The 20416-nt window shown below is 40.5% G+C and overlaps 1 protein-coding gene across 1 annotated transcript; it reads left to right on the top strand.

Moving 5' to 3' along the window:
* The first annotated feature begins 408 nt into the window (after positions 1–408).
* On the top strand, positions 409–16054 carry LOC135250405 (NXPE family member 4-like). Its single transcript, XM_064326644.1, has 6 exons — positions 409–669; positions 1765–1935; positions 7271–7905; positions 10069–10130; positions 11032–11250; positions 14271–16054. Exons 1-6 carry the CDS (start codon positions 634–636, stop codon positions 14804–14806), a joined length of 1659 nt encoding a protein of 552 aa, XP_064182714.1. The 5' UTR covers positions 409–633; the 3' UTR covers positions 14807–16054.
* The last annotated feature ends 4362 nt before the right edge of the window (positions 16055–20416 follow it).

Genomic DNA, 20416 nt, shown 5'->3' on the forward strand with positions numbered 1-20416 from the left:
AGACGATTTATTTTTCATAACATGCTGAATACGATACCTTGTTAATCTGTATAAGAGACGTAAGGCTCTGTATATTCACATTCCACAGTGAATTATCCCGAGTCATAACCTCCTTGGTGAGCCAGTGAAATTGATTTGGCGTTTAGAACGATAAATAGTGTATTTTTTCATTTCACTTTCTGAAATAAACCCTAATATTATTAGTCGACTGGAAAGTAAATGCAAGCGACCGCAAACCGCGTTTTGTCGACGGATTATTCAATTCATTACCGTAATAACAAGTGTACGCACAGAAGGAAATAACGTGGCGGCTGGCTTGACTGTGATTTCCGAAGTAGCGGCTGGCTTGACCGCAGTGAAGTTGCTTACAGAAATACAAAAAGAAAAACAAAAAAACTTCAGGCGAGGTGAAATCTCAAATCTATTTCAGTCCCGCCCAAAAAAGTCAATATACGTGAAACACTGCTTGTAGAATCATTGTTCTGTCTAGACGGCAAATTCCTATAGCTTCAACTTACATTTTTTCGTTTTTACCGTAAGGCTTAGCCTATAGAACTTTGTAATTGTGGTTTAGGCTACCGCACTGTGATATTATAATTATATTATTATTATTAGGGAAACTTTTTTTTTCAGATGGAATTAATTAAATCCATGGAAAGACTGGAGCAGGTGAGTGACTCCTGTATTATGCTTTTTTGTAAATTGATTTTTTTTTGTCCCTGCTTTGTTTGTAGGTTTTCATAGAATGTATTTTTAGTTCTCTTGGACAGAATACTTAAAAGTAAATATTATTGGCATGCAATGTAGGAATTGGCACGAATACTCGAAAATAAACGAAGGCGAATTACAGTGTTTAGCTTCATTTTTATATTTTTACATGGCAGCTTTAGAAGTTTGTTATTTTATGGGTTATTATGTTAATTTCTGAAATCGATGCTCCACAATCTAGTTATTTCAGCAGGTGTTGTGACTTCAAAGTGGTGGAGTTTTCAACATTTTCGGCCTCACAAACCCGATCAATACCGATGTTATATGACCTATGTTGATGATTCAAAGCAACCTTGAGTTTTTAGTTGCTTATAAAATACGCCAAAATGTGACTTAAGTAAAGTCATCAATACTAGTTAATTTTCAGTTGTATTTAATCTACAGTATGTTTAATTAAGTTTTCATTCAAATTTAATCATTTATATTGATTTGAGGAAATTTTCGCTTACCCTGTCTACTGCAACGTTTTTCAGTTTTGTATTGCCTAGCCTATAGGTAGGCTATTGCATATAGCCTACAATAAAAACAACAATAAACTACATACAATAGGCTGGGTGTTTGTCACAGAAAAGTTGTTGAAAATTATGGAAAACTGAAAAAGCGGCAGCGTTTTAAAAATATTAATTTATTAAATTAATGAATCTCTTGCGCGAAACTATAAAACTAACATTGGTAACTGCAGGAACAGTTAACAGGTGCGAGAAGTTTTTTTTTTTTTTTAATGCATTGATAGACTGGTGCAGATGTAATCATTTTGGTCTATCAGAGACAGATTTTGCGAGTTGTGAGTCTTTGATGAGGCATATAGTCACAGACCCATTGCCGCAGTGGGGGAATGAGCAACAATTCTGCAACAATACACATTCTCTGCAATTTATTTATTCCAGCATTCAGCAATAATATGTTGAAAAATAAGCAATCAGCAAGGAGGAGTCCTACCTACAGCTAACTCATATTTAACACTAACTGAGTCTACTCTTCATTTTTGTCCTACAGAGCAAGACAACAGACATTCGCAAAACAACAGACCTTCCATCAGCAGTTAGACATCCTTTTGGAACACGGGGATGCACATATTCGAGAAAGAAACTGATATTAATTTTTCTGTGTGTCCTAAGTTTTTTCTTTATGTATTTTTCCAATGTATGCAAATGGACATCAATATGGGTAAGATAAATTTAATTTCTCATTCATAGTAGTTTAATCTCAGTAAGCATTTCAGAATTAAAATGTCAGAATTTGGAAAAAAATTTTTTTACGGTTTGTATTGTAGACACATTATGCGACTAAAATCATGCCCATTGGTGTACAATGAATTTGTATAACAGATGAAGGCCAACTGTTCCAATGTAGGTCCCTATCAGTACAATTGTGTTATTCTCTCTGCAAAAATGCTGCTGAGAGAATAAATAACAGCGTAAAGACAGAGATTGCCAGTGCATCGTAGATATATAAGGGCGACATAGCTCAGGAGGTAAGACCGGTTGTCTGGCAGTCGGAGGGTTGCCGGTTCAAACCCCGCCCTAGGCGTGTCGAAGTGTCCTTGAGCAAGACACCTAACCCCTAACTGCTCTGGCGAATGAGAGACATCAATTGTAAAGCACTTTGGATAAAAGCGCTATATAAATGCAGTCCACTTACCATTTACCATATATGCCTTAGCGTGTTTATTTTACAATATTTTCAAAGTAGAAATCCTGAATAGTATTACAATCAGTAACAAAACATCCTACTGGATCAGCATTATGTGAACCGTAGGTTCTCTATAATACAATGTAATCATGTTTTGTATTGTTGGTAAGCCTAGTTTGTGTCTTTAATGTTGGGGTGCTGACAAAAGATCTTGATAAAAATGCGTCAGCCAGATACATAGGTTAACCCGGTGCGATATGCTTAGAGATACTGCTGTTCGGTGTGTCGGAGAGCCTTCTTACAGTTGGTGACCGCAAAGTGATAAGTTCCGGTTCCCTGCAGTCGGTGACCTTGATGCTGTTCGGTGTAGCTGAGGGGTTTCTTACAACAACAATATGCAAATAGACAGAACTTCCGCAAAATGGGAAAGAAGCCTTGCAGCAATAAAAAAAAAAAAAAAAAAAAAAACATGCTCAAAATTATGTCTAATTCAGCTAGGCAGGTAATACAGCTTTGCTGTTGTTACACTTAAATTACTGCTCTGATTTTGGTCCACTGCAGCAACAAGCAAGATTAATAAAGAGAAAATTAAAGGGGCACAATTTGCACTTTGCTGATTATATATGACAAATATAGTAACAAATAATGCATACTGGCTTTAATTTTCTGTTAGAACAATTACATTATGCTTCACTTTGCCTTTAAAGAACATTTTTAAAACAAAATGTCCAGAAATACTCTAAGAATTTGTTCTCAGCTCAGACAGGTACAACAAATCCATTAGACATTTGTCAAAGTCTTTTCCTTCAACCTAAATGTAGAACAATTGCAATGCAGTAAATGTTACATTTTCTGACCAGTGGTGAGCTGGAACACATTGGTAAGTCTGTGAACTCCAAAAAGTAACAGTTTGTTTAAAGAAATTACTGAAACATTGGGTTTTTGTCTCAAAAATGAAGTGGTTTTATTAATTAATGAGAGAGTCACTTTGTGTAAGATGTGATGAGACTAAGCTATATAAGGTAGTAATGTACCAAATCCCATGCAAAGATACAAATTAGCAGCAATAATGCAGCCTAAAAAATAGTCTAGTTTACAATATGCAAATTAAATTACATTACTTAATTTATTTAGCAGACACTTTTATCCAAAGCGACATACAAAAGTGCATATCATGGTCATGGACAACTACAAACACAGGTTCAATAAGTTTTTAAAATGGTAAAAACATACAGTATATGCATGTAAATGTCATGAAATAAAAACTGATAGGCTATACTTTTCGTTCATTCATGTTTTGAGCTCAAATCCAAATGCCTTAAGTATACAGTGCCTTCGGAAAGTATTCAGACACCTTCACTTTCCACATTTTGTTACGTTACAGCCTTATTCTAAAACTGATTAAATAAATATCTGTTCTCATCAATCTATACACAATACCCCATAATGAAAAGGTGAAAGCAGGGTTTTACAAATTTTTGCAAATTTATTAAAAACAAAAAACTGAAATAACACATTTACATAAGTATTCAGACCCTTAAGTATTCAGAGTGCTATGACACTCAAAATTGAGCACAGGTGCATCCTGTTTCAATTGATCATACTTGAGATGTTTCTACAACTTGATTAGAATCCACCTGTAGTAAATTAAATTGATTGGACATGATTTTTAAAGGCATACACCTGTCTATATAAGGTCCCACAGTTGACAGTGCATGTCAGAGCAAAAACCAAGCCATGAAGTCGAAGGAATTCTCCGTAGACCTCAGAGACAGGATTGTGTTGAGGTACAGATCTGGGAAAGGGTACAAAAACATTTCTGCAGCATTGAAGGTCCCGAAGAACACAATGGCCTCCATCATTCTTAAAAGGAAGAAGTTTGGAACCACCAGGACTCTTCCTAGAGCTGGCCGCCCCGGCAAACTGAGCAATCGGGGGAGAAGGGCCTTGGTCAGGGGGGAGAACCTTCCAGAAGGACAACCATCTCTGCAGCACTCCACCAATCAGACCTTTATGGTAGAGTGGCCAGACGGAAGCCACTTCTCAGGAAAAGGTACATGACATCCTGCTTGGAGTTTGCCAAAAGGCACCAAAAGGACTCTCGGACCATGAGAATCAAGATTCTCTGGTCTGATGAAACCAAGATTGAACTCTTTGGCCACAATTCTAAGCATCATGTCTGGAGGAAACCAGACACTGCTCATCACCTGGACAATACCATTCCTACAGTGAAGCATGTCGGTGGCAGCATCATGCTGTGGGGATGTTTTTCAGCAGCAGAAACTGGGAGTCTAGTCGGGATCAAGGGAAAGATGAATGGTGCAAAGTATAGAGATCTTTGATGAAAACCTGTGTCCAGAGTGCTCAGGTTCACCTTCCAGAAGGACAACGACCCTAAGCACACAACCAAGACAACGTAGGAGTGGCTTCGGGACAAGTCTGTGAATGTACTTGAGTGGCCCAGGCACAGCCCGGACTTGAACCTGATCAAACATGTCTGGAGAGATCTGAAAATGGCTGCGCAACAACGCTCCCCATCCAACATGATAGAGCTTGACAGGATCTGTAGAGAAGAATGGGAGAAATACCCCAAATACAGGTGTGCCAAGCTTGTAGTGTCATACCCAAGAAAACTCAAGCCTGTAATTGCTGCCAAAGGTGTCTCAACAAAGTACTGAGTAAAGGGTCTGAATACTTATGTAAATGTGATATTTCAGTTTTTTATTTTGCAAAATTTGCAAAACATTTCTGAAACTGTTTTTGCTTTGTCATTATGGGGTATGATTATGGGGTGTGTAGATTGATGAGAATAAAAAAATAAATGAATCGATTTTATAATAAGGCTGTAACATAACAAAATGTGGAAAAAGTGAAGGGGTCTGAATAATTTCCGAAGGCACTATATAGCAAAAAGAATACATTTCACTGAACCGTTAACATACTTTGGAGGGGACTGTATATTTAGCTTTTGGGTGGCTTAAAGGGGAATTGCACTTTATAACACTTCTGCTTCTGATGACTGATATTGTCCTTCTAATGAATGTGTCACCCTTCATTTTTCGATTAGTTATTTCATTTTAAATGTCTAACGTTAGAAACAAAGACCTATTTTTTTTTTTTTAGCGCAAATCCACATAGTATGGTTTCCGGTTTCTTCTTCTTCGATTTTGTTTCGCGGCAAATCAAGAAGAAGCGAGAAGCAAAACATTCCATTAACTTAGCGTTGAAATCAAACAAACTAACGTCTGCTAGCTTTTGTTTGATGCGATATCGGTGTAATAATGAGGTGCAATAATGAGGTGCATGTACTCGGTTATAATGCCCCCGTTAAACTTGACTTGAAAGCACATTTTCATAGTTTTCCACGCGATGCAACTTTGTGCCAGATATGGCTGGATGTAATCAGACACCCCAACATAACAGCCAAAGAAGTTCAGTCTTCTTCTGTGTATTCTGGGTCGAATCGATAGGGCACAACAATACCATGATCACAAACAAAATCTCCTTCGTCCTCAGACATTTTCGGTTTCACTAGCTAGTAGTCATACAACACTATTTCATTACATTACATTACATTTATTTGGCAGACGCTTTTATCCAAAGCGACGTACAAAAACTGCATTTCATGGTCATAGACAACTACTAAACACAGGTTCAGTAAGATACAATACTTATTTTGTACAGCTATTTCTAGCCAAGAACACAGTTTAGTTCACACAGTGAACACTATTCAGACCTAACCTCTGCAAAGCCAACTAGGCAGAAGATTAAGCTACAGTATTAGGACAAATACAAATTACCAAAAAGTGCTGGGATGGGTCAACATGTAACAAGTGTCATGAAAAGGGGGGGGGGGGGATCTAGAGTGAAATATACAGCATGGTGGTGGTTAGTCTAGGTATAGTCTGAAGAGATGAGCCTTCAGGCCACGGCAGAAGATGGGTAGTGAGGGGGAGGTTCGGAGAGGGATGGGGAGTTCGTTCCACCACTGGGGAGCTAGGGTGGAGAAGCTCTATGATCCCTTTGGTCAGGTGGGAGGGGTTACAAGGCGCCCTGCTGCCGCAGAGCGGAGTGGTCGAACAGGGACATAGGATTGAATCATGTCCTGCAAGTAGATGGGGGCTGTCCTGTTGGCTGCAGTGTAGGCAAGGGTCAGGGCTTTGAACCGGATCCTGGCAGCAACCGGTAGCCAGTGGACTGATCGCAGCAGAGGAGTTACGTGGGAGAATTTGGGAAGGTTGTAGATGAGTCGGGCAGCGGCATTCTGAATTATCTGTAGTGGCTGTATGGCACAAGCTGGCAGGCTTGCAAGGAGAGAGTTGCGGTAGTCAAGGCGAGAGGTCACCGTAGCCTGGACGAGCAGCTGGGTGGAGTGCGTCGTCAGGTATGGTCGAATCCTTCTGATGTTGTACAGGAGGAATCTGCAGGACCGTGATGTTGCCTTGATGTGCTCCTTGAGGTCCAGTTGGTCATCCAGGACCACCCCCAAGCTCTTGGCAGAGTGAGAGGCAGTCACTGTGGTGCCATCAACCGTGATTTTTCTATATATTTCTACGACCAACCTAAAGTTATTGTCTGCAGGTACGCCCACATCAGAAGTCCCGCAATGATATGCATCCTCAAGTTCGACACTAAACTGCCTGGGCCTACTTCCTGCATTTGTAAAGGAAAACATCAAAACAGTGTAAAATATTAGCATAATGAAATAACTAATCGCAAAATGAAGGGCGACTCATTCATTTGAAGAACAATATCAGTCATGAGAAGCAGAAGTGTTATAAAGTGCAATTCCCCTTTAAATCTCAAAAAAGGCTTTTGAACTCCAGGTGTTCATGAATTAAAACTCCCTTGTATTGTGCTGTCATTGCAGGAGCAATCTGAGATCCCTCACAAAGACATGACTGTAGATGAAGTAACATTCTCAACCTCAACCTCCTTCACCTCTTTCAACGACTCTTCCAGTGCTCAGAACAGTGTGGTCAGGCTAGAGCAGCCAAGGGCACAGTACTGTGTGGGGGACACATTGAATGTGCTCGTGGAGATTAGTGACTATGAAGGTAACCTAAAAGCCTATGGCGGAGACTTCATACTGGCCCGGATCCATTCTCCAAACCTCAAGGCATGTGCATCAGGAAACGTCACTGACCTCCTCAACGGCTCCTATCGTGTGCATTTCCACTTGTTTTGGCCTGGAGAGGTGCACGTCTCTGTGCTTCTGATCCACTCCTCTGAGGCAGTTAAGGTCCTCCAGAAAGACTGGATTAAGAATTACAGTAAGATCACACACATGGGAACCTTTGTCATTGGAAGAAAGAAGGAGACGTCTGAGTGTGCCCTCCGGCTAAGCTCAGACACACCCCTGTGTGAATACAGGAAGAAGCAGGATGGAGAATATTATGCCTGCTACAAGCCCCATACCCTTCCCTGCAACTCTCTGACCACCATGAGGTCTTACGCCTACCATGGTCCTAATTTCACAAAGGAGGAAGTTCACCTATTAGCCCAGTAAGGCATATGCTATTAAAAATATTGTACAACCCCTGGCAAAAATTATGGAATCACCACACTTAGAGGATGTTCACCCAGCTTTTTTACTTCGTAGCAAATAAACAAATCACAGATATGACACAAAACAATTTAATTTAATTTAATTTTTTAATTTATTTTATTTATTTAATAGCTGAATATTCTCGTGAAACATACCTCAAACAAATTAAATTTAATTATTGTAATTAATGGAACATTTTTTTCCAGATCAATTAGAGGAAAAAATTATGTAATCACTCAATGTTGAGGAAAAAAAGTTCTGCAATTATGGAATCACCTTGTAATTTGCATTTCTAAAACAAATACTGGCACCAGTCTAAAAACGCAAATTCGTTTGCAGTTAAAAGAGAGTGCTTACAGACCTTAATGTGCTGTTGGCTAATTGAAAGGAAACATGGCCCCAACAAGAGAGTTGTCAATTGAAACAATGAAAGGGATTATGAAACTCTTTCAAGGAGGAAATCCAAAAGGGAGTGTGGCAAAAGATGTTGGTTGTTCCCAGTCAGCTGTGTCTAAGATTTGGTGCAAGTTTAAACAAAATGGGAAGGTTATAAAAGGAAAACATACGGGTAGACCAAGGAAGACGACAAAGCGTCAGGATAGAAAACTCAGTAATATGCCTTGAAAATAGAAAATGCAGAACAAAAGAAATGAAAAACAAATGGGCGGAAACAGGAGTCAATGTTTGTCAGAGAACTGTAAGAAATCGGCTGAATTAAATGGGATTTACATATAGAAAACCAAACGAAAACCAGCACTAACACCTAAACAGAAGAAAACAAGGTTACAGTGGGCTAAAGAGACGCAACCATGGAGTGTGGCCGATTGGATGAAAGTGATATTCAGTGATGAATCACTAATCTGCATTGGCCAAGGAGATGATGCTGGAACTTTTGTCTGGTGCCGTTCTAATAAAGATGACTGCCTGAAGAAAACAATCAAATTCCCCCACTCATTTATGATATGGGGTTGCATGTCAGGTAAAGGACCAGGGGAGATGGCAATCATTACCCCAACAGTCAGTGCACAGGTGTACATTGAAATTTTGGACACTTTTCTCATTCCATCGATAGAAAATAGGTTTGAATGTTTGATGAAGTCATTTTTCAGGATGATAATGCATTTTGCCACAGAACAAAGTGCGTTAAAGCTTTTCTTCAGGAAAGGCATATCAACTCAATGACATGGCCAGCAAACAGTCCGGATGTCAATCCGATTGAAAATTTATGGTGGCAATTTAAAAAAATTAGTCCATGACAAGGCTCCATCCTACAAAGCTGATCTGTGAACCGCTATTCGAGAAAGTTTTACCCAGCTTGATGGAGAATATTGTTTTTCATTAGTGAAGTCCATGCCTCAACGAATTCAGGCCATCATAAAAGCCCAAGAAGGAGCAACAAAGTACTAATTGTCATTTTTTTTGTTGATGATTCCATAATTTTTTCCTCTACTTGATCTGGAAAAAAATGTGCCGTTAATTAAAATAATTTAATTTAATTTGTTTGAGGTATGTTTCACAAAGCCAGAATGTTCAGCTATTAAACAAAAATTGTTTTGTATCATATCTGTGATTTGTTTATTTGCTACAAAGCAAAAAAGCTGGGTGAACATCCAAGGGTGGTGATTCCATAATTTTTGCCAGGGTTTGTATGTTTTCTGGTCTATGGTAGTTTGCACTTCAGTTGATGGAGCCTCACCTTCTGTTAAAAAAATGTTTAGAGTTGAAAATTTAGGTATTTACCAACATCTTATTTCATACTAATGAATAAATTAGACATATTTTTCAGGTTACGTTAGAGCAATTATATCCTGCAACTTGTGTTTTTGATGTACATGATTTAGACGGATCACATCAAAAAGAACATTGATTATTGATCCTGCTACATTTTTGGGTATATTGATTGTATATTCAGGTCCAGCATATAGAACGGGTGGTAAATTGCCATTTAATTTTACATTGTAGTAGCAATTTGTGTAAAAAAAACAAAACAAAAAAAAACTTCTATTATCCAAAATGGTATTGGGAGCAGATAAGCCAATGTGGGTGAGTTGAAATTAAGCTTTTGAGTTTGCTGTGAAAGTCTGTTTAACCATCTAAATGTTCATAATTGTATTTTGAAGGGAAAATACTGGAATAGCAATACCAAACAGCTTCAACCCTGTGACAGTGGTTGGTTGTACTGGTACGTTATTTTTGTCCGTGCCTGACACTCCAAAATGCCTTCCTAAAAGAAATAAACTATGAAATTGAAAAATGGACATGAAAGCATTTGGACTAAATAGCTGGCAGCCATAATACCTTGTAACATTCTGCTAACAAATAGCTCAAGCAAAGGAGGGATGGACTTGGTTAATGCTTGAATGGAAGACCTGCATAAATTGGTTGGCCAGTAGGGGGAAATACTATTGAGACCAAGTAAATGTACCGTTGCAGTGATGGGTACACTATAGGAATCACCTTCTTTCAGAGGAGATGTTAAATGGCAGTCCTTACTCATTGTGGTTATTAAAGCTCTCCCTACATTTTTCACAAATAGTAGGGATATTCCCTGGTATCCTGGCTATATTCCCAAACTGGCTGCCTAAATCTGGCCACCAACTATCCTTGAGTGTAACTGGCAAGTAGGTCCCTCCTTCCTGGCTTGACTGATGTATGATATGAGCTTTCACACGTCACTCAAGGCAAGTATGTGATGTGAGCTTTCTGTCTCAAAAAGGGTGCCATTGGTGGTGATTGACATGATTTTCCTGACTTCTCAATGAAACACTTTGAGATTGTGCTGCATGAATGCACTCCATTACTGAAATCCAATCCATGACATATGCAGGCCCATATTAATGTTTTAGGTCTCACAATGGGACACTATTTTTACAATGATATTGGTGATGTTAACTGTTGATCATGCTGTACAATAACCAATGACATCTTAGCCATCCTTTCAAAACCATAGCCTAATTCACGTCTCTGAACCAGTATAAATATAGTATGCCATAATGTCATTGAAATTTGTGGAGGGAATTTGTACTGTATATCTTTCTCATGAATTTAAACTCTTTTTATCTCTTTCCTTTTCAATCTTTCAGGTACAGTGCACAGACCTACTGAAAAGTGTGTGGTAGGAATGAACCCCCCTTTTCCTGGGGGATATTTCTATTCAGATAGGTGGTCTTCTTCCTCCTGTCAGGCAGGCCCCTTCCTCAATGCAGGTGCCATTACCAGATGTTTAAAGGAAAAGACTCTCTATCTATTGGGTGACTCCACTGCACGCCAGTGGATAGAGTATTTGAATAGAAAGCTGAAAGGTAATGACTGAGACAACTCAAACGGAAAATACAACTACTTGGTGTTCTGCAATATCAGGCCTGCTTTTGTGATACATTAGCCATGTTTAACAGTCAGCAGATACAATTTATGAGCTCCTGATGATTCTTTTGAATGATCACAGCAGTATACATTTGAATGTCATGCGATTTCCTCTTATCAAATGTTAAAAATGTAATTTTAACATTCACAAGTCATATTTTGTGAGGTTTCTGTCTCATTTCATGGAGCTAAAAGGAATTAAAAGTTGGGGGCTCCTAATTTGCACTGGACAGGCAGAAGGGGATGTCCAGTTAGAGCACTTGGCCTTTGTGCTATGACAGTTCAATTCAATTCAATTCAGAAACAGAGCAAAAAGAGCAAACACCAGGCCTGAACCCCCAAATAGCAAGTACATAAGGTAAAAAAAAAAACTCCCAGTGGGGAGAAAACCCTCAAACAGTGGCGAGAAAAAACTCCCCAATGGGAAGAAATATTTAGAGGAACCCGGCAAGAGAGGGGGAGCCCATCCTTCACTGGCCAGCCTGGTGTAAAGTAGCAGTAGAATGGAATGTAGCAGAAATTCTGCAAGGGATCTATCATAGCAAATAAAATGGGTTAAGCAGGTTATATCTGTGGTGAAAAGCAAATAGGAAGACCAAATGGTGTAGCTCAGCAGTTTAGAGGAGCCGGGTGATGGATCTGGATTTCCAGGCTGCGTCAAAGGCATGGGCAGGGGAGGAATAGGGCTGAAGCAGTCCATGACCATGGAGCCAGGGACAGGGCTGATGTGATCCCATGGACTCAAGTCGAGGAAACAGGCTAGAGTGATCCTTAGACTCGATGCTAAGCTAACTAGCCTGTCTGCTCCGTAGAAGTGAGCTTGACACTTAAGCTAAGCTACCTAGTGTGTCAACTCCGTATGGCTAACTTGACACTTGAGGCTAAGCTAACTAGCATGTCCGGTCCGTAGAAGTGAGGTTGAGACTAAATCTAAGCTCCGTACCCAGCCCAGACAACTGCGTTTAATTTCACAAACTCTGTGATCATACTTGACCATTTAACAGGATTATAGGAGTATTGAAATGGCTAACTATAGGACTGACTAAAGAGGTAAATGTTAAGCCTACAATTAAAGACAGAGAGTGTGTATGAAGCCCGCACATACATAGGGAGAATGTTCCATAAGACAGGAGCTCTATGAGAGAAGGCTCTACCACCCATTGTAATTTTAGATATACATGGAATTTTCAAATAACCATGATCTTGTGGACAAAGTACTCTTGGAGGAGAGTAAGGAATAAGTAACTCACGAAGATAGTCAGGGGCTAAATTGTTTATAGCTTTATATGTTAACAGCAAGATCTTATAGTCAATTCTAGATTTGACAGGCAGCCGGTGAATAGATTTAAACACGGGATATATTCCTATTTCCTAGTAATACCCTAGTAGCTGCATTTTGTACATGTTGGAGATGTTTCAAGGCTGAGTTGGTGCAACCTTACAATAAAACGTTGAAGTAATCAGGTTGAGAGGATACAAATGCATGAACCATTTTTTCAGATGTTGACCCCCCTGGAGGGATATTTTCCTAAATTTAGATATGTTCTTTAGGTGGTAGAAGGCTACTCGTATATTATTAATGTGGCCCTGAAAGGAGAGATCTAATCAAAAGTTACACCAAGGTTTTTAACGACTATTTTGGAGGAGACAGAGAAGCCATTTAGCAACTCAGTTTTATCAGAATTCAACATGAGGAAATGTTGGTTCATTCAAGCCTTTGTGTCTTTAAGTCAGACCTCTAACTTGGCTAGTGGATCAATTTTGCCTGGTTTAAAATACAAATAAAGTTGTGTGTCATATGCATAGAAGAACACCATGACTGCTTATGATGTCCCCAAGAGGGAGCATGTACAAGGAAAAAAAGCAAAGGACCCAACACAGATCCTTAAGGTACTCCAAAGTTTACCCTGGAATACTCAGAGGACTTATTTACCCCAACAGCCTGAGATCTGTCATTGAGATAGGATAAACCACATAAGGGCTTGCACAGTGACACTGACTGATTTTTCTAACCTATGGAGGAGGATATAGTTGTCAGTGGTATCAAAGGTAGCACTCAGGTCAAGCAGGACTAGAACAGAGATACGTCCACAATCAAGGGAGAAAAACAGATTGTTCAATACTCGAGCAAGGGCTGTCTCAGTACCATGATGCCTCCTAAAACCAGACTGAAACCTCTCATACATATTGTTATCATGTGAGAAAGAATAGAGTTGTTGTGCTACACATTTCTCAAGCATCTTTAACAGAAATGGGTGATTTGAAATGGGTCAGTAGTTAGCCTGGTGTGTCAGATCCAAATTTGATTTCTTGAACAGTGCCTTGATTTCTGCCTTCTTAAAAGATGTGGGTACATAGCCGGATAACAGTGAAGAGTTAATTATATTAAGAATTGGTTTGCAAAGAACGGGCAATAGCTCCTTCAGTAGCTTTGTGGATATGAGCACTGGTGGTTGATTTGGAAGAAGAAACTAGTTTGACTAGTTCACTCAGAAGTATGGGAGCAAAGGATTCCAGTCATTCTATGTGTTTATGAGGAAGGTCTATGATATCAATAAAGGTGTTGTTGACTAGTGTGAAAGCAGATATATATTCTCAAATTCAAATTATTTTACTGCAAAAGAAAGTCAAGAAATAATTTGTACTACAAGAAGCTGGAATTTCTGGTTTAGTTGCTGCATGGCTATTAGCTAGTATTATTAGATCAGCAAATGTTTTAAATAGAAACTGGGGATTATTATAATTTTTTGTACAAGCATTTAAAAGTTAGTAGACCTTGCATTGGCGAGAGAATGCTTATAGGCACCAAGACTCTCTTTCCAGGCCATGTGATATGACCACCCTGAATTCCAAAACGGAGTCCTGGTGATTGTGTTTGGACTTCTGGTGCAAAGCACAGTTAGCCATTTTTTCAAAAAGTTCCTAACATTTGTCCCATTTTTTCATTATGTTTCCTCAGGTCTGAGAATGAAAGGGAGTCGTCTGCTGTCATATTTAGCTGTTGATGCCCGTAATAAGATTACTGTCCGATGGATAAAGCATGCTCATCCCTGGCTTAGCACTTTACCATCCAGCATAAAGAAATCAGTCACCATTCCTGAAGTACTGGACAGTATAACACTTGGTCGTGGGCAGAAGGATGTGATCGTGGTCATTGGAATCGGCCAGCATTTCCGGCCCTACCCCCCAGAAGTCTTTATCCGAAGGCTACAAAGCATCCGCCGGGCGATTCTGCGGTTACACGCCCGCATCCCCCAGGCCGTTGTTGTTATAAAGCTGGAGAACACCATTAAACTGAGGCCAACGATGATAGGTAACAGTAACTGGTATGGCTACATGCAGAACCTGGCTCAGAGGAAAGTGTTTGAGTGCCTGAAAGTGGCTCTGGTAGATGCCTGGGACATGACTGTGGCTGCCAACACTTTAGACGTCCACCCTAATCCAGTCATTGTTTCTAATCAGGTGGCTCTGGCCCTGTCGTACTCCTGTCATTAGGCATGGGTACTGTCTGAAAGGTTACTCTGTAATTGTGCATATTTGTGCTTTTTTTTTCTTTGTAAACTGCATTTGGAGATATCTTGATGGGATACGTATAAAGCCCCTGTGATCTGCCGGCTCAAAATGAATGCAGGTGCAAAAACTCAAATTTATTGAGCCACACAATGAGTTTATTGACCTCTGCCTGTGTGCCATGAGAGGCATTATTATTTCAGGATAAAAACAGGTTTTCTAGTGGATTATTGGCCGGCACAAACTGAAACATGCACCCACTAACATCATTTCTGTAGTGAAGCATGGTGGTAGCAGTAGCATGCTATTTGGATGCTTCTCTTTGGAAAGGGAATTCTTCTCTACAAACAGTTGTCTGCACCCCACAACCCCTGGCCAACCCACTGATGCCCACCCAACCAACCAACCCCTGCATGCTTATCTGTTGAGACTGCACCATGGCTCCCCTGACCCCATATAGATTACCTTCATTTCTCTTTCTTTTGTTGGATTTCATTTTTGATTATGCTATAGTTATAGTGGTATAATGACAGGTTACCTGTCTAGTGGTACTTTCTCTACTAACAATAGAAATAGTTGTTTGTTAGTTTGTCTGTACCTTCTTTGTGAAATTGCATTTTGTAGTCCTTAGAGTAACACTGATATTCTCCACTATAGATTACTCTGGTAAGGGAAATCTACCAAGTGTTTGTATTGTAATATAATGCAAAAAGGGACAGTGAAATCGAAGGAAAAATGGACAGTGCAGTATATATAGACAAATACTTGCAGAAAATAGATTTAATAAATCACCTTTCAGCAGAATAATAATACAAAGTACTGAGTTAAAAATGATAAAGAGGTCACTATTCTTTAGAGACCCAGACAAAGTCCTGACCTCAGTCTCACCAAAATCGGTTGAATAACTTAAAAATTTCAGCCCAGAAGTAATGTCCATGAAACATGAAAGAGATGGAGCTGATCTACCAAAGGCAATAAATGAAAATAATTCCCAATTCCAACAAATGTGGAAAGTTGGCAGTACTTTGCAGAGACTTAAAGTTGTTATTCTGGTAAAAGGTGCTTCCATGAAATATTCATGTGAGGTGTCTGAATACTTATCCAAGCATATTATAATAAAACATTTCAGTTTTATTTTTCCTTTAAATTACTCGCTGGTTTATTACAAATTTACCCTTTTAAAATGTTGCTTTTTTGGTGTGTGAGCTTTTAATAAAAATATAAAATGGAAAAGGCACTGTGCATGTAAGTGTGCATGTTTCACTTGTTGATAAAAAATTATGTTTAATGAATACAGCAATTTCAGTGCATTTTAAAATTTGTAATTCATTCTGTGCCATGATTTTCTCCACTGTGGTGTTGTTTTATGGTGATTTTCAGGTAAGACAGAGTGAGTTGTTTGGAAAAGGAAGGGATCCCAGGGATATGGGGAGACCCCAGAAGTCCACAGCTCAAGCTTTTAAAAATTATTTATTTAACCTTTATTTACCCGGGGTAGGTTCGCTGAGCAAGGATCTTTTGCAGCAACGCCCTGCTTGACACTCAAATACATTCAAGCAGGGCATTGTACCAAGTATCAAATTACGTCAATGATATACTGCAAGTGACATGTTTTACACTGGGAATGGAATACCACTTACCAGGTGGGAGGGAATAAAGCTGTGAAAAGAACATGACAGTCTTTCATGCAAATTCTTGTTCTATGAGTTGAAGATATGCTGATATTATCTGTACGATAAAATTCTTATTCTGTTTTTAGCAGGTGTGGGTGGTTCTTAAAAGAGCTGCCTGCTGTATACAGGTCTTACAAGATGCCAAAGTTGCGCTCAACAACCATCCTGGCATGAGACAGGCGGTAATTAAACACCCTTTTCATGGGTGGAAGATTGCCACATGAGGTGTCTCTGCAGAGGGAATGCGTCATCAGCAACAAAGACATGGGTTTGGGCTCCCAGATGCTAAGCTCCAGGCAGCAGGTAGTCCCCCAGGCAGGTCAAGTGTGCCAGCCCTTTGGGATTTGTTTGTTTATGAATGTAGTGTGGGGTGAAAGTGGTTGGATCGGTTGTCTCAGGAGCACGTCCATGGTTTTGGCAGTGTTGCCAGCTTGCTGGTCAATTGCCACACTATTGGGTTTTGGTGTATAAGTACCCGCTGTCAGTAGCCCCTGAAGACCAGGGTTGAGTTATGTAGATCGAGATAGGCAGTTAGAGGGGATGCTCAATTTACAGGGTTGCTCTTATGCCTTGGTTGCACACTAGTTAGCTCAATACTGTACATTCTATTGTTTACCGGGGGCTGGTTGCTGTTGGTGCACTGGTCAGGTGTTAGTCATGGCAGGAGTAGATGATTTCATTGATGCTCCGTCAGAGGCGTTTTTAGAGCAGTGTACTAGAGATCAATTGATAAAGATATCCGATCATTATAAAATATGTATTGGTGACAAAAGACTAAAGGAAAATGTTAGGGCTATTGTAAAGGCAAATTTGTATGAGATGAAAGTTTTGACACCCCCACAAACATCACCTACTTCTACTAATCTGGTTGGGCTCTTTTTTCTCAGGATTCGCATCCTGATTTGGCCTTAAATTTTGAACAGCAGAAAGAATTGTTGAGATTGCGAATGCAATTGGAGAAAGAGAAGGAGTTGGAATTGGAAAGGGTATAACAGCAAGCAGAATTTGACAAAGCATTGGCACTGGAAAAAGTGAGGCAGCAAACAGAAAGGGCTAAAAATTGATTTAGAAAGCGAGAGACCGAGTTTAATTAAAGAAGGTCAATTTTGTGACATGTCAAGGAATGAAGAGTCGGCTCGGGGAAGTGATAATTCACGCGATACTTTTGTAATTTACGCTTGGTGCCTAAATTTCATGAGAAAGAGGTTGAAACTTTGTTTGAACGCGTTGCAGACGCGAGGGGCTGGGTTGATTCGGACCGCACAGTTTTGCTGCAGTGCTCAGGAGGCTTTTTCCTCGTTGATCGCAGTAGCGATTATGCAAAGGTTAAAGCTGTTATACTGAATGCGTATGAATTAGTCCCTGAGGCATACCGCCAGTGGTTTAGAAATTGGAAAAAGGGGGACAAACCATATCTTGAGTTTGCCCGTGATTTGGTGACTCACTTTATTCGCTGGTGTTCGATGTGAAAGATTTTGATGATTTGTGTAACTTTATGGTGCTTGAACAGTTTAAAAACTCAGTCCCAGAGCGAATTGCAATGTACATAAGTGAACAAGAAGTAAAGATGGCAGCGGAGGCTGCTGCGCTGGCAGATGATTATTTTTTGACTCATGCAGGTAGCGGTGGGGACCCCCGCACTTATGCCTTTACTGGTGGTAGAGAAAATGGCCCTGCTGGGGAGATGTATTTCTCTGGGAGTTCCGGTGGTAGTTTTCTTTCGGAGCAGAGAGTTGATCGTGGTGTCCGTGACTCCGAAACAGTTTGTCATTTCTGCCATAAAAAATGTCACTGCAAAAAGGACTTTGCTGTGCTCAAGTCACGGAACAAGTACAACGAAGCACATGTGAAGCCGGCTGCATTAGCTGCACCGATTTCCAAGTTAGTTATTACTGACCAGCCGAGTTGTGAATTACCATCTGTCATGTCGAAGCCTGATTTAAATTCCTACTAGCCTTTTATTTCAAAAGGACGTGTCTCTAGATGGTAGTGATGGGAAGGCGCCAGTGACCATATTACATGACAGGGGAGCGTTTGACTCGTTCATCCTGGCTTCTGCTCTGCCTTTTTTTTTACTGAGGAAACGGACACAGGATCCTTTATACCTGTGTTGGGCAGGGACATGTCTGTTTTTCATGTGCCAGTACATAACTTGTACTCCGTTCAGGGTGAGCCCTGATGTGATGTGTCTGGGCTGATCAGCCAGCACAACCGGTAGCACCGCTTGGTAGTAATGGCCCTGATGAAAACAAAAAAACAGTTTCCTTAAGCGTTTAAGGCGTGCGCTATGACCCGCACCATGAATATGGCCAGTCACGGTGCAGATTCCTTGGAGCATGCAAAGGCAGGGGATGGTGCCACAGGATTGTTTGTATTGTCCTTGTCTAACACTCCCTTGTCTGTCTCGCATAGTGAGTTGGTGAGTGAGCACAAAGCCAATCCTACGCTGAAGGAGCTGTTCCATTTTGTCCTTCCAGCAGATGAGGTGAAAAATCGTGCAGCCATTAGCTGTTCTGCAAAATGACTGGAAAGAGCCTGAGCCACCTAAGAATTTGATCGACTATGTCAATGGTTTCAGACGGCGACTCTACTCCGCTACAGAGTTGGCGAAGGAAAAATTGGCTTCTGCACAGGAGAAAATGAAATGCCTATATGAAAGTCGAGCTGACCAGTCCAGGCGACCACGTTTTGGCTTTTGGCTGCCTATGGTCAGTTCACCATTCCAAGCTAAATTTGTGGGCTAAATTTGAGAGTTTCCCATTTATGGAGCCCACACAGTTTGGAAGGTTCCACTGCTGATGAAATAAACTCAGCAATGTCACTCCAATCCTCCTAGTAATTAAGTCAGAGTCAAAGTCAAAGTGTTTTTATTTGTCAAGTGCACAGTATAACACAGGTCATTCTGAGCAAAGAAATTCTTATGACATGGCAGGCAGCAACTACGTAGGAGCAAGAGCAAAAATATCAAAAAATATCTAAAATATACATAATATTAAACAGAGTATTAAATATTAGCAGCAAATAAGTACCAGCCTGTACAGATGGGGGATATGGACGGTGAGAATAGGAGTATTAAATATTGAAATATTAACCATATAAAGTGCAGGAGTGCTGATGAATATGTGCATACGATTGTGATAATGTACATTGAACGTACATAGCATACACAGGATGTCATGTGATCAATGTGATCCCAGAGATTAATGTTGCTGGTTGAGAAGCCTGATGGCCTGAGGGAAAAAACTGTTTGTGAGTCTGGTCGTCCGTGCCCGGATGCTCCGGTAGCGTCTACCAGACGGCAGCAGTAAGAACAGACCATAGCCTGGGTGGCTGAAGTCTTTTATGATTTTCTGTGCTTTCCTAAGGCATCATGTGTGGTAGATGCCTTGCACAGAGGGGAGGTGGCAGCCAATGATGCGCTCCGCTGTCTTCACCACCCTCTGGAGGGCTTTACGGTCAGCAGCGGAGCAGCTGCCGTACCAGGCAGTAATGCAGCCAGTGAGGATGCTCTCAATGGTGCACCTGAAGAAATTGATGAGGGTTTTGGCAGACATGCCAAACTTCTTGAGTCTCCTCAGGAAGTATAGGCGCTTTTGGGCAGTTTTCACTGCTGCGTCTGATTGCCTGGACCAGGTGAGGTTATCATTTATGACCACACCGAGGAACTTGAAGCAGGAGACTCTCTCCACTTCAGCTCCGTCGATGTGAATGGGGGTGTGACCCCCCCCCCCCCCCCGTCGCTTCCTGAAGTCCACGATCATCTCCTTAGTCTTGCAGACGTTGAGAGAGAGGTTATTGTCCTGGCACCATGTTGCCAAGACGCTGACCTCCTCTCTGTAGGCGGTCTCATCGTTGTTGGAGATGAGACCCAGGATGGTGGTGTCCTCTGCAAACTTGAAGATGGCATTGGAGCTGCGTGTGG

This window comes from Anguilla rostrata, chromosome 3 (genome assembly GCF_018555375.3).
Source record: "Anguilla rostrata isolate EN2019 chromosome 3, ASM1855537v3, whole genome shotgun sequence".
Lineage (NCBI taxonomy): Eukaryota > Metazoa > Chordata > Actinopteri > Anguilliformes > Anguillidae > Anguilla > Anguilla rostrata.

Bases quoted from the DNA above. Each gene is read 5' to 3' on its own strand.
- LOC135250405 (XM_064326644.1), top strand. From the start codon at position 634: ATGGAATTAATTAAATCCATGGAAAGACTGGAGCAG. The intron at 1,936-7,270 runs GTAAGATAAATT...CTGTCATTGCAG, and splicing joins GCAAATGGACATCAATATGG to GAGCAATCTGAGATCCCTCA. The intron at 11,251-14,270 runs GTAATGACTGAG...ATGTTTCCTCAG, and splicing joins TTTGAATAGAAAGCTGAAAG to GTCTGAGAATGAAAGGGAGT.